At 47.7% G+C, this 12,331-nt stretch overlaps 2 protein-coding genes across 7 annotated transcripts in view; one reads left to right on the top strand and one right to left on the bottom strand.

Moving 5' to 3' along the window:
• dnah9l (dynein, axonemal, heavy polypeptide 9 like) overlaps positions 1–6,758 on the top strand; it is a 33,313-nt gene extending 26,555 nt beyond the window's left edge. For 2 of the 6 annotated variants that reach the window (XM_068601608.1, XM_068601650.1), the window contains 20 exons: positions 106–228; positions 330–534; positions 864–1,028; positions 1,140–1,280; positions 1,368–1,538; positions 1,610–1,732; positions 1,833–2,026; positions 2,121–2,269; positions 2,352–2,479; positions 2,699–2,836; positions 2,941–3,030; positions 3,112–3,303; positions 3,389–3,508; positions 3,629–3,688; positions 3,849–4,031; positions 4,432–4,614; positions 4,775–4,902; positions 5,202–5,314; positions 5,415–5,555; positions 5,657–6,758. In XM_068601608.1, the coding sequence (XP_068457709.1) occupies positions 106–228; positions 330–534; positions 864–1,028; positions 1,140–1,280; positions 1,368–1,538; positions 1,610–1,732; positions 1,833–2,026; positions 2,121–2,269; positions 2,352–2,479; positions 2,699–2,836; positions 2,941–3,030; positions 3,112–3,303; positions 3,389–3,508; positions 3,629–3,688; positions 3,849–4,031; positions 4,432–4,614; positions 4,775–4,902; positions 5,202–5,314; positions 5,415–5,555; positions 5,657–5,904 (2,995 nt within the window). In that variant the 3' untranslated portion in view covers positions 5,905–6,758. Of the gene's footprint in view, positions 1–105; positions 229–329; positions 535–863; positions 1,029–1,139; positions 1,281–1,367; positions 1,539–1,609; positions 1,733–1,832; positions 2,027–2,120; positions 2,270–2,351; positions 2,480–2,698; positions 2,837–2,940; positions 3,031–3,111; positions 3,304–3,388; positions 3,509–3,628; positions 3,689–3,848; positions 4,032–4,431; positions 4,615–4,774; positions 4,903–5,201; positions 5,315–5,414; positions 5,556–5,656 lie in introns of those variants that run through there. The other 4 variants (XM_068601617.1, XM_068601628.1, XM_068601637.1 and 1 more) reach the window with 4 other exon arrangements.
• A 71-nt stretch (positions 6,759–6,829) lies between these two features.
• The window catches only part of LOC137802349 (mitogen-activated protein kinase kinase kinase 13-B-like), a 9,542-nt gene continuing 4,040 nt past the window's right edge, over positions 6,830–12,331 (bottom strand). The window contains exons 5-11 of the mRNA XM_068600153.1: positions 12,241–12,269; positions 12,019–12,156; positions 11,522–11,608; positions 9,736–9,810; positions 9,534–9,640; positions 7,909–8,089; positions 6,830–7,807 (exon numbers count right to left, since the gene is read on the bottom strand). Coding sequence (XP_068456254.1) covers positions 6,830–7,807; positions 7,909–8,089; positions 9,534–9,640; positions 9,736–9,810; positions 11,522–11,608; positions 12,019–12,156; positions 12,241–12,269 — 1,595 coding nt within the window. The remainder of the gene's footprint in view (positions 7,808–7,908; positions 8,090–9,533; positions 9,641–9,735; positions 9,811–11,521; positions 11,609–12,018; positions 12,157–12,240; positions 12,270–12,331) is intronic.

Raw genomic sequence — 12,331 nt, forward strand, 5'->3', positions numbered from 1 at the left:
AAAAGCTTTCTATACAGAGCTCTGGCTCTTAGCGGCACTTTTACTTTCTCTGTCTGGGTGAACAGACACCATTTGTGTACATCTTCTTTTTTTTTATTGTGCCAGCTATGTAGATGTGATAGAACAGGCCGTAGTGGCAGGGGACACTGTGCTCATAGAGAACCTCGAGGAGACCATTGACCCTGTTATTGACCCCCTGCTGGGGCGACACACCATCAAGAAGGGAAGGTATGGACACACACATATGTGCACGTGTGTACCGTACACACACACAAAACAAACAACTCTTAGTGCTTCACACTTCCGTCCTCTGTCCCGCTCTCTCACAGTTGTATAAAGGTTGGGGACAAGGAGTGCTTCTTCCACCCAGGCTTCCGGCTGATCCTCCACACCAAGTTGGCCAATCCTCACTACAAGCCAGAGATTCAAGCCCAGACCACGCTCATCAACTTCACTGTGACCAGAGACGGTCTGGAGGACCAGCTGCTGGCCCAGGTGGTGAACCAGGAGAGACCGGACCTGGAGCACTTTAAGGTGGGCTCAGTCAGCTATTGGGATCCTCTTTCTCTTTTGTGCTATTGAAAATGGGCTTTGGTCCTAAAACAGAATCAGAATCGGCTTTAATGGCCGTGTAAATTTGCACATACATGGAATCTGATTCCGGTTTCTCCTTGATCTTCGTACTTATATACAAAAGATCAATATAAAAGACAAAAAGAGAAACAGAAAACATTGCTCTAAAGCGCCTACCAGAGGGGATCCACTGTTTATCTGTTTTATTGATACATCTGTTTAATATACACAAAGGAAGAGGAAGTAATTCTTCAAATAATGGCCGAACCTGTCTGTGTAAATCTCCGCAGAGTGAACTGACCACACAGCAGAACATGTTCAAGATCGAGCTGAAGCTCCTGGAGGACGAGCTGCTGTCCAGGCTGTCCGCTGCAGAGAGTAACTTCCTGGGTGACAACGTGCTGGTGGAGAAGCTTGAGACCACCAAGCACACCGCGGCCGAGATCGAGATGAAGGTAACCGGATGATTGTGAAGATCACAAGTAAGTTCACTTGTTTTGCACCGTACGTATTTCTTCCTGTGATCCATCTTATCCGGTCTTCTCCCTCCATCCCGTATTCTCAAGGTCCTGGAAGCGAAAGTCAACGAGGTGAAGATAAACGAAGCCAGAGAGCTCTATCGCCTGGTCGCCGTCAGAGCGTCGCTGCTCTACTTCATCATGAACGATCTCAACAAGATCAACCCCATGTACCAGTTCAGTCTCAAGGTCCCCGCAACTCAACTGAGAAACTGAATGAATTCATATCGCGATGAATGAAACCGCGAAACAAACCTTCTCCCTCTCGTCCTCAAGGCCTTCAACGTGGTTTTCCACAAGGCGGTGGAGATGGCGGAGGCCTGCGAGGACGTGAAGAGCAGAGTGAACACGCTCATCGACTGTGTCACCTACTCCACCTTCAACTACATCAGCAGGGGTCTATTCGAAAGAGACAAGCTCACGTTTACTGCACAGCTCGCCTTCCAGGTGTGTGTCGGTGTGTGTGTCGGCGTCAGAGGGAGTTTTCATCTCTGACTGTTGTGTCCGTTCTCTTTCAGTTGCTCCTGATGAGTAAAGAGATAAATGTGCGAGAGCTGGACTTCCTTCTGCGTTTCAACATCGACCACCACTACGTCAGCCCCCTCGACTTCCTCTCCAACTCGGCGTGGAGCGCCATCAAGGTGCACACACACACACACACACACACACACACACACACACTGTAAAATTTGGAAAGGGAACTGCGCCAATGCAACCTGCTTTGCCCTTGCTTTTGCTTAGGTCATGAGTTTCACTGATGAGTTTCGTGGTCTGGATCGGGACATTGAAGGTTCTCCAAAGCGCTGGAAGAAGATGGTGGAGTCTGAAAGTCCGGAGAAGGAGACATTTCCTCAGGAGTGGAAAGGGAAAAGCTCCTTGCAGAAGCTCATCATGATGAGAGCCCTGAGACCCGACCGTATGACCTATGCCCTGAGGTGAGGAAGGGTTTTTAACTCTTTCTGTTTATCAGCTTTTCTATACATTTTTCCACAAACCTCAGACTATTTCTGCTCTTTCTTGTTCGCACAGGAACTTCGTGGAGGAGAAACTTGGGGTGAAGTATACAGAGGGACGAAAGACTGAATTTGCGAAGTCATTCAGAGAAAGCGGTCCAGGTTCGCCGGTGTTCTTCATCCTCTCCCCTGGAGTGGACCCACTTAAAGATGTGGAGTCACTGGGTACTGGAAACTTGATGGATGCATGGATGGATGGATTTCACTGGAGTTTTTTTTATCTACATCGACACATTCCTGTTCCCAGGGAGGAAGCTGGGTTTCACTATCGACCTCGGGAAGCTTCACAACGTGTCCTTGGGCCAGGGCCAGGAAGCTGTGGCCGAGGTAGCCATGGAGCTGGCTGCCAAGGAGGGTCATTGGGTTATATTGCAGGTCTGACTGGAAGAGAGATGAGTTTTATATACGCTGTATTTGGATCGATAGAAATTAAGTTATTTTTTCTTAGGAAATCAATATGTGACTCAATCATGCTCCCATCTTCCACGCTGCATTATCATAATATTTCATTCTTATAACTCTCAGTACTCCACGCCTCAAAGTTCACCAAGCCTCTGTCCTGCATTTGATTTGTTTTCATTCACCTGCCTGTAGAACATCCACCTGGTTGCGCGCTGGCTGGGTTCACTTGAGAAGCTTCTGGAGCGCTGCTGTGAGGGCAGCAATCCGAACTACAGAGTCTTCATGAGCGCTGAGCCGGCGCCAACACCCCAGGAGCACATTATCCCGCAGGTAGAAATGCATCGTGCATGCGGTAAAGCCATCAAGTATATATACATATATACATAGGAAGAATGCAGAATTTAGACGCTACAGTTTTGACATGCTTTCCTCAGGGCATTCTGGAAAACGCCATCAAGATCACCAACGAACCCCCTACGGGCATGCACGCCAATTTGCATGCCGCTCTGGACAACTTTGACCAGGTGCAGTGTCAACTGAGTGCCTTATGCTAGTAGCGCTTGTTTGTTTGTTTGCTTATGACCCCCCCGTTGGTCTCTTTCTAGGACATCCTGGACCAGTGCAGCCGCGAGCAGGAGTTTAAGACCATCCTCTTCTCGCTGTGTTACTTCCACGCCTGCGTGGCAGAAAGGAGGAAGTTTGGGTCCCAAGGTTGGAACCGAAAGTATCCCTTCAACACCGGAGACCTGACGATATCCGTGAACGTCCTCTACAATTACCTGGAGGCTAACGCACAGGTGGGGGAGGGGCTGTTTCATGCATCTGATGGATACAGGTGATGATTGCATAGCATGTGATTTCGTAATGATTATGATATTGAAGGTGCCGTGGGAGGACCTGAGGTATCTGTTTGGGGAGATCATGTATGGAGGACACATCACCGATGACTGGGACAGACGGCTCTGCAGAACGTACCTGGAAGAATACATGCAGCCCAACCAGGTTTGCACTTTTGTTTGAGAGAGGAAGACAAAGTGAACGTCTGGCGATTGGGGTTAACTTTAACATTTGGACTCTGTTAGAGATCTCAGGCTGAAATTCTTCTCTCTGTTTTTTCCTCAGTTTGACCGGAAGCTTTCTTTGGCTCCTGGGTTTGTTGTCCCCTCCAACCTGGACTACAAGGTAAACTAGAGCTGTTTCTGCAGTTGAAGCTGTTCTGAACAAAATATACACACAAGAAAAGTCTATCCGCTAAACGTGTTCGACACAAACAAATAATTAACATTGGTGTTTGTTGTAAACAAATGACAATGATTGATGGCATTCAACATTTACTCTTCAGGGCTACCATGATTTCATAGATGAGATGCTGCCCCACGAGAGCCCAGTGCATTATGGGTTGCACCCCAACGCAGAGATCGAGTTCCTGACAGTGACGTCGGATAACCTTTTCCACACTCTGCTGGAGCTGCAGTCTCCTGACGCCGTGACGGGGGAGGGCGCCTCGCAGACGCTGGAGGAGAAGGTAGCGACGCCGACGTTTTCAATGCGCCATCGACCGACTGGACCCGTAACTGAACTCCTGATCCTGGCAAACACAACACTACAAAGATAACAAACATGACGGCAATTCAAGCACTGCAAAATCTTAGAACAAAGAGAAACATTAGGAAGTAAAAACCCTTTATTCTAATCGCTAAATCATGAGAAGATTCACCTTGTTTTAACCGCTGCAGGGCTTCATCAGGTCATTTAACAAACAAAACGTGTGTGGCCACGCCTATAAACTATAAACCACCAATGAGAAGACGATCACATGAACCGTATAATAACATGACAGGTGGAACAAATCCAGAATAATACACGCAAAATATCATGAGAAGAGACCGATTTGTACCTCTACTTTCTATACCACGCCCCCTCAGGTGAAAACCATTTTAGATGAGGTGGTGGAGAAGCTGCCGGAGGAGTACAACATGTCCGACATCACCTCCAAGACAGCTGAGCGGTCTCCTTACATCCTGGTCTGCTTCCAGGAGTGCGAGCGCATGAACACACTCATCTCCGAGATACGGCGCTCGCTCAAGAGGCTCGACCTGGGACTCAAGGTACGCTTTCGTACCTCTTTGTGTGTGTTTATGTTGCGAACAGTACAACACACTGCTGATGTCCTTCATCTGAAGGGAGAGCGGCCGTACACTGTGGTGCAACAAGGGTCGCACAGCTGTAAGTGCCCTCGTGTCTCATCTTCAATGTGTGCATTTAAAGGGTGAACTGGCCATCTCCTCTGAGATGGAGAAGCTGCAATCAGCCCTGTTCTTTGACAACGTCCCTGATACCTGGACCAAGCTGGCGTACCCCTCCACCTACAGCCTGGCTATATGGTGTGTGTGTGTGTGTGTGTGTGTGTGTGTGTGTGTGTGTGTGTGTGTGTGTGTGTGTGTGTGTGTGTGTGTGTGTGTGTGTGTGTGTGTGTGTGTGTGTGTGTGTGTGTGTGTGTGTGTGTGTGTGTGTGTGTGTGTGTGTGTGTGTGTGTGTGTGCGCATCTCTCTGTTTGTATGTTTAAATGTGAAAAAATGTAGGGACACATTTCAGTATCTGCTTTACAATCCATCTACAGCAGCTGTATTTTTTCCAGTTTCCAGAACACTGACGTTACTTTAATTTGTTTTGTGTGTGTGTGTGTGTGTGTCAGGTACAATGATGTGTTGCAACGCTGTAAAGAGCTGGACAGCTGGACTCAGGACTTGTCTCTGCCTAGTGTGGTCTGGCTGTCTGGACTATTCAACCCACAGTCCTTCCTCACTGGTATAAATATGTATTCACAACTCTCCCACTATTCTTCTATTCTCTATTCACAACAATCCTTTTTGTCGTTGTTGTTGTTGTATTGTTCTGGCGTTTCCAGCGGTGATGCAGTCTCTGGCGCGTAAGAACGAGTGGCCTCTAGATAAAGTCAACCTGACGGTGGACGTGACCAAGAAGTTCAAGGAAGAGTTCAACCAACCCGCCAGGGAGGGCGCATACGTGTATGGACTTTACATGGAAGGTAGACAAACCGTTTATTTCCTCGCTCTTGTAGGGGCAACATGGAGGTTTAAACATACCATTTCTCCTGTTCCTTCATCACTTGTGTTGCTCCTCTCTCAGGTGCAAGATGGGACACTCAGGCGGGTGCGATCGCCGAAGCCCGTCTCAAGGAACTGACCCCGGCTATGCCCGTCATCTCGGTGCGAGCCGTGCCCAATGACCGCCAGGAGACCAGGAATATCTACGAGTGTCCGCTGTACAAGACCAAGATCAGAGGACCCACATACGTTTGGACTTTCAGCATCAAAACCAGGGAGAGGCCCGCCAAGTGGGTGCTGGCAGGCGTGGCTCTGCTGCTCAGCGTGTGAGACGGATGCCATTTTATTGGGCAACGTGGGTTCACGGCAATTATGTGTGGCAACGTAGGCGTTTGTCAAATTCAGAAAATGTATGCACGCAGACTGGAATGTTGAGTTTCTTCTCTTTTTATTGAAAAATGATAAAATATACAGAAAGAAATGCCAAAAAAAAAAAAAAATGCACACACTAGATCACAGTTAGAACCGATGAAGTCAAAACTCGTTTTTGAACAAATCATATCTAAACTACAAAATACCTTTTAAGCAGGAGAAGAAGAAGAAGAAAAAAAAACATAAGAATCAAGACAGCGCTGCTTTATTTGAGCGGCGTTCGAGTGTGTTGTTTTGTAACACTTGTACCTCTGACAGCAGTTTTAATAGCACATTAAATTACACAGGTGAAGTCATTCTGACAACCTCTCATTGTCCTTTTGCTCCTTCCTACTTCACAGTACACGTGGGTGAAGTATTCATCCATTCAATACAAAAAAATAAACAAAATAAATGTGTAAACCGGCTATTTTTAAACTGGAGATTCTCACGCTATTCTAATTTTAAAAAATAGATTGAAAGAGTTGGAGGAAGGTTCACCTGGTTGTAGATGTTTTGGACTGATGACATGATGACTTTTACTTTTGGTTTTTACTCGCGCTGTGATCTAAAAATGTTGTGTCACTGTTTGTGTCTTGTATGTCTGCATCTTTGTGAAACTATGTGCTACTTGCTCCGTCTTGGCCAGGACACTCTTGTAAAGGAGATGTTTCATCTCAATGAGGCGTTCCTGGTTAAATAAACTTTAAAAAAAATGAAAATAAAAATGCACATACTGTAGCTCAGATACCGTTTGTGCTAACAAGTCAAAATCATTCTAGTTTGGCCTCTGTATGTATTTCTACTTGTGTTTTCTGTACGCGTGTGTGTGTTAATGTTTTTTCTAGTCGCTGTCGGACCAATCGAGCTCCATCATGTCCATGGCGGCGGCGGCCATGTCGATCTTGGTTCCGTGTCGCACGCTGCAGCTCTTCACAGAGTTCTGATTGGACGAGGACCGCATGCTCACCTGCACCCCCGAGTGGCCGACGACGCCTACTTCCCCTCTAATCTTTTGGCTGACGGCCTCGCCGCGGTCGCCTCTGACCCCCTGGAGCACGACTCCCATGTCATTCCTGCGACCCCTGACCCCGAGCTCGCTCCTGACCTTCATCACGCCCAGGTCGCCCATGTTCATGTTCATGTCCATGTCGCCCAGTCGCTCCATCTCCCCCATGTCGTCCATGTCTAAGGACAGCATGCCCCCCATACTCCCATGGAGACCCTTGAACATGGTCGGGAGCCTCCCTCCCTCTAAACCGCCCTCCATGCCTTTATCATCTAGCCTGTCCCCCAACTTCTCTATCTCCCACCCTCCTTCCTTCTCCCCTTCCGCCTCTCCGAACCCGCCCGAATACCCTCGGACGATGGTGGTCACCCTGCTCCTCTGCATCCCCCCTTTCTCCCGGTCCCCGTCCCCCCATGTCCTCTCCTCCCTCTCGACCACGCCGCCTGGGAAGCTCCTGAGCGTCACCTGCACCCTCCCTCCTCCCTCCATGCTCCCGGTGTCATCTCTCTCCCTCTGCCCCCAACCTTTCTCCTCCAGGGTTCCCTCCTCCTCCCCGTCCTCCTCTCCCAACCGACCCTGCAACCCTCGCAGCACGGCGTGCAGCCGCCCGCCGTCCAGCGAGCCCATCCCCCTCTCCAGCGCCACGCCGCCGCCGCCGCCGCCCCTCTCCGTGTCGCCGTTGCTGAGGGTGCGGAGGAGGCAGCTGACGCCGGCGCTGCTGATGCCGGCGCTGCTGACCGTGGCGCTGTTGGAGTCTTGCGAATGCGAGCGGAAGAAGGAGCCGGAGGAGCCGATGGACATCGGTGGGAAGAACTGATGGAAGTCAGGGAGAAGGGAATTAAAAATAAAACGCAATTGAGTAAATGTAAACGTGAACAGAGAGCTGAAAGAAGAATAAATAAAGTCCCGCTCACTGGTGAGATGTTGGAGCGCTCCATGAGGAGGGAGGTGGGACTGGGAGACATGTTGGACCGCTCCATCAGCCTCTCCTCCCACAGCCGGAGCCTCCTCTCCCTCTCCTCCAGCTCCTTCTCCTTGGAGTACAACTCCCTCTCCAGCTTTCGAAGGCGCTCCAGGGTCGCCTCGATTTCACACCTGGAGTATGACGGAGTGTATGTCATCCATCGGGACTCTGCACATGCAGACGTGGCTTAGTTTTAACAAGTTAACCCCTCAGGGTCTAAGGCCTTTTTCTCTATTTTACATAATTTTTTTAATTCACCTTTTAAAGGCACTCACATATGAGATACATACCCTTGTGTTGCATCAAAAATTGCAGAACAATCTCAGCTCTCTATAAAATGAGGCACCATTGTCCCAACGCACGGGTGTAAAGTGATAATATGGCCTTAAAGATGAAAAATTAAAGTTTTATTTTTGAAATTCTTCATATCTCTGGTGAAAACATAACTTTACTCATGTGGTATAAATGTTTCGTGTGTGAATAAATGTGAATGTAAATAAAATGGTAGATACAAATGTATTTTTTTTTTTTTTAAGTAGAAATGTTGTCTTCACTACTTTTTTTACATGCACAGGTTAATCTAAGCAATTACAAACAGGACCAAACACAAATAATGTTCAGAAGAAGTTGTATACTTGTTTACTTCCTGCAGAAGACAAAATAAAGTATAAACATTCAGCTGCAGTACTCTGTGTTCCCACAAGAGGTCACCGAGTTGTGCGTGACTGTCCGTGAGCTGCATTCACAAACACAATCAACTAAAGCAACTAAAAATAGACGGACATGACGCACAGCCATACCTCCTCCTGTGTTCCTTCCATTCCTCCCTATTCATTCATCCCGCCCCTTCACCTCCCTCTTCCTCCCTCCTCGCCTCCCCCTTTTCCTTGCCCAACTTTTTTCCACCCGTACCCAAAACTTCACTCAGAATTGATTGCCTCGCTGTATTCATGTTAAAAAATGCACAGAATCTCACACCTTGTCTCTTCTGCTCCTCCCTACACCTCTCTCTCTCTCTCTCTCCACCTCTCTCCCCCCCCTGTCTCACCCCTGTTGGCCGACCTCTCTCGCTTCCGGCCGCCCGCTGTTTTTCTCCCTTTGTTCAGTCCCATTTCACATGCACCCAATGGCCTTTCTGAACTTCTACTCTTCTCCAGCTGATACTTGATTTCTCCTCCACCTTCCCTCCCCCCTCCGCCCTCCCTCCTGTCTTTCTCCCCGTGGTGGCGCGAGGGCAGAGTGGAGGAGCAGAGGAATCTCTTCCATGGACGCTTTCCAGAGAGCTTATTATAGACCAAAGTAGAGCACAGGGTCACACATTCAACTTCTCTCCCGAGCTTTGGCGTCCGCAGTGCTGTGTGTGCATGCACACGCGTGTGACCACGTCGAATTCTGCGTGCATGCATGTTTACTTTTATTTGAAGTGCAGTAAATCACAGACTGCATTTGTCATTTTTAACAAGACATTACTTTATACATTTAAAAATGAGCTGCCTCCATTCTCAGACGCAGTGCAGATATGTATACAAGGTTGTGTGTGTGTGTGTGTGTGTGTGTGTGTGTGTGTGTGCATACCTCCACTGGTCCTTGTTATGTAGGAAGGAGTTACACTGGTCCGGTAGCCGGCTGTCGTTGGCCATGGTCTCCAGGTTCACCAGCACCTGTTTGAACTGCGGACGCTCCTGTAGACGCATGCACACGCACGGGATGAAGAAATGTAGTGAGATACATTTTGTTTAGGAGATGAACCACTGAAACATCGTCCATGTTTGCTTACCTTTGGGTCTGCTTGCCAACATTTCCTCATCAGCTCTGCAAAACTTCCTGGACAGCTGGTGGGGATGGTCAACCTCTGTACACACACACACACACACACACACACACACACACAAGAAGAGGCTTTTTATTTCAAACAAAACCTGTTTTTCAAATAATTAAACGACTAACAACTATTTAAAGCCCCTGAAAAGTGTCTTTAAATCCTCTGTCATCAGTTTTTTTGGGTATTTAGTCATAAACAAAAGTCTTTGGAAAATTTCAATTGCGAGCTGATGATGGAGTAAAATGTGTGACATTCATCCCGTGATGTAATCGCGGCAAGTTGTTAAGGCATTTAACGAATAGCCAAAAAGAATCCTACCTATGTTGGTGTGAGTGCTGCTCGTGTGGCTAAAACATCATTATGTATAATTTATAAAGAGTTTAAACACTCATCATCTGAGCTAACGTCTTTCATCGGGACTGTTTGGGTCTGGATTTATCCGATTTGATTGACAGTGGCCTGAAAACCGATCACAGCTGCAACCGTGACCTCATTTCAAATCAAATATTGCTGAATCCTGATTGGTTGTTAGACATACACTGTACGTGACATCACTTTTTCCAAGTCCTACGCATCTCAATCCAGTGAGAAGAGCTTAGAAAAGAAGAAGAAAATGGCAAAAACTTTATGTGCAATGTCCAATGTTGCGCAATATTGAGCCTTTTATAACTGTCTAAACTCCTAAAGTTTTAATCTAAACATGTTTAACCGTGCGCACAAATCCTCCCGCTCCAATTTTAAGTCCCGGCAGGCCCCATTTCGACCATATTTTCGTATAAAATACGTAATTTTTCAGGCCAAGACTTTGTTTTATTTGATTATTGTTGCAGATTCTGATTCTTTAGGTCCTAATCTTTCCATAAATCTTTCTATAACATGCAAACTACAGTAACACCACAAAACCACAACACTGCACTGAAATAATCTCCCTGCGCACACGATGCCCGTCCGGCATCACCAAAGGTCTGAATGAAGCCGGCGGACGGCTCCACAGTGCAGTGAATGGAAACAGTGATATTTCAGGATTAATCCCCAGAGAAAACTGACTCTGAGTGGAGAGAGGGCAAGCAAGAGGGTCAGGAGGAGAGGAGAGGCACAGCAATGGAGGGGAAAATCAGAGGGAGACTGGGAAAGGGAGAGAGAGAGAGCGTGAGTTATTTAGGGAGCGTATCTGGAGATTAGCCAACAGCTACGCAGGAATCATGTTCTCAGAGTTGTTTGTTGAACACAGCGTGTGTGTGTGTGTGTGTGTGTGTGTGTGTGTGTGTGTGTGTGTGTGTGTGTGTGTGTGTGTGTGTGTGTGTGTGTGTGTCTGTTGTGGGGGATTCAGGCAAGTCAATAACTGAAACACTTCATAACCATCATCCCTGCCTCCCATAAACTTCTTGAATTAACCCTCCTCTTTCCCCACCTCCCTCTCTCTTTCTCTCTCTCTGTCTCTCTCTCTCTCTCTCTTTCTCTCTCTCTCTCTCCCTCTCTCGTAAAGGCTGTAGAGCCAGGGAGAGGGGAGGGGAGTCTGGCCGAGCTCCACTGCTGTGTATCCAGGCCTTACAAGAGCAGAGAACTGACATCAGGCCTAAAAATACCCAAACTCAGCCTCACCAGCTCGCAGTGGAAACCATGAGAGCATCGCATTGTTCCTGCAGCCTTCTCAAACTCTAATGAGTCTACATGCTGACAGTGTGTTCAGGAAGGTGTGCTCACATGCATGTGTGTGTGTGTGTGTGGGGGGGGGGGTTACCTCTTGTTTTTCCACCACCAGCCATGCGACCTGCAGGCCTTCGAAACCTTTGAACGGGACCTCACGAGTCAGCATCTCCCACAGCACCTGGCCACAGGACAACAGACGCTTCATTCAGACCGGATTCCCTTCATGTGTTGCTCGTCTTTTAATTTTTCATGCAACTCTCCCGAACGGTTGCGAAGACGTCTTGATGGAAATGCAATTTCAAAATACCCAATCCAAAAAAAGCGGGGAATAATTTGAAAAGGAATGCATCCTGGTACTGATACGATAGCCAACGCTGATACCAAACCATACTTTACTGATGCATTACTTTGAGGAATATAAACAGTTTATTTCCTCGATATATTCCTAATAATAATCAACACTAACTTCCTAGATGTTAAATGTCAAAGCCAAACAAGAATATGGTTTGAATGAACGTTTTCGAAGCAGTACTTTAAGTCCAGCTGTCAGTAGTACTACTGTATCTGTGTACAGTACTGCCAACGCACCACGCCGTAGGAGTAGGTGTCACAGGTCTCGGAGACGGGCAGACTCTGGATGACTTCAGGAGCCATCCAAGGAAACGTGCCCACCACCGTCATGTGAGTGGTGTGAGACAGGAACTTAGACGCCCCGAAGTCGCAGATCTGAAACCCCAACAGAGCGCGGTGAAGAAGACAGACAAAAAAATGCTAATTTGTTGTTGTTACTGTACACCACAAGACACACACCTTCAGCACTCTGTCTGCAGTCATCACCACTGTGAAGAAGAGGAAACCAGTCAACGCTGAGCGACATGAAACAGCCACGCGGCGCGGCGAA

This window comes from Clinocottus analis, unplaced genomic scaffold (assembly GCF_023055335.1).
Source record: "Clinocottus analis isolate CAN_PGR_092001 unplaced genomic scaffold, fCliAna1.0.p SCAF_11, whole genome shotgun sequence".
Taxonomy (NCBI): Eukaryota; Metazoa; Chordata; class Actinopteri; order Perciformes; family Cottidae; genus Clinocottus; species Clinocottus analis.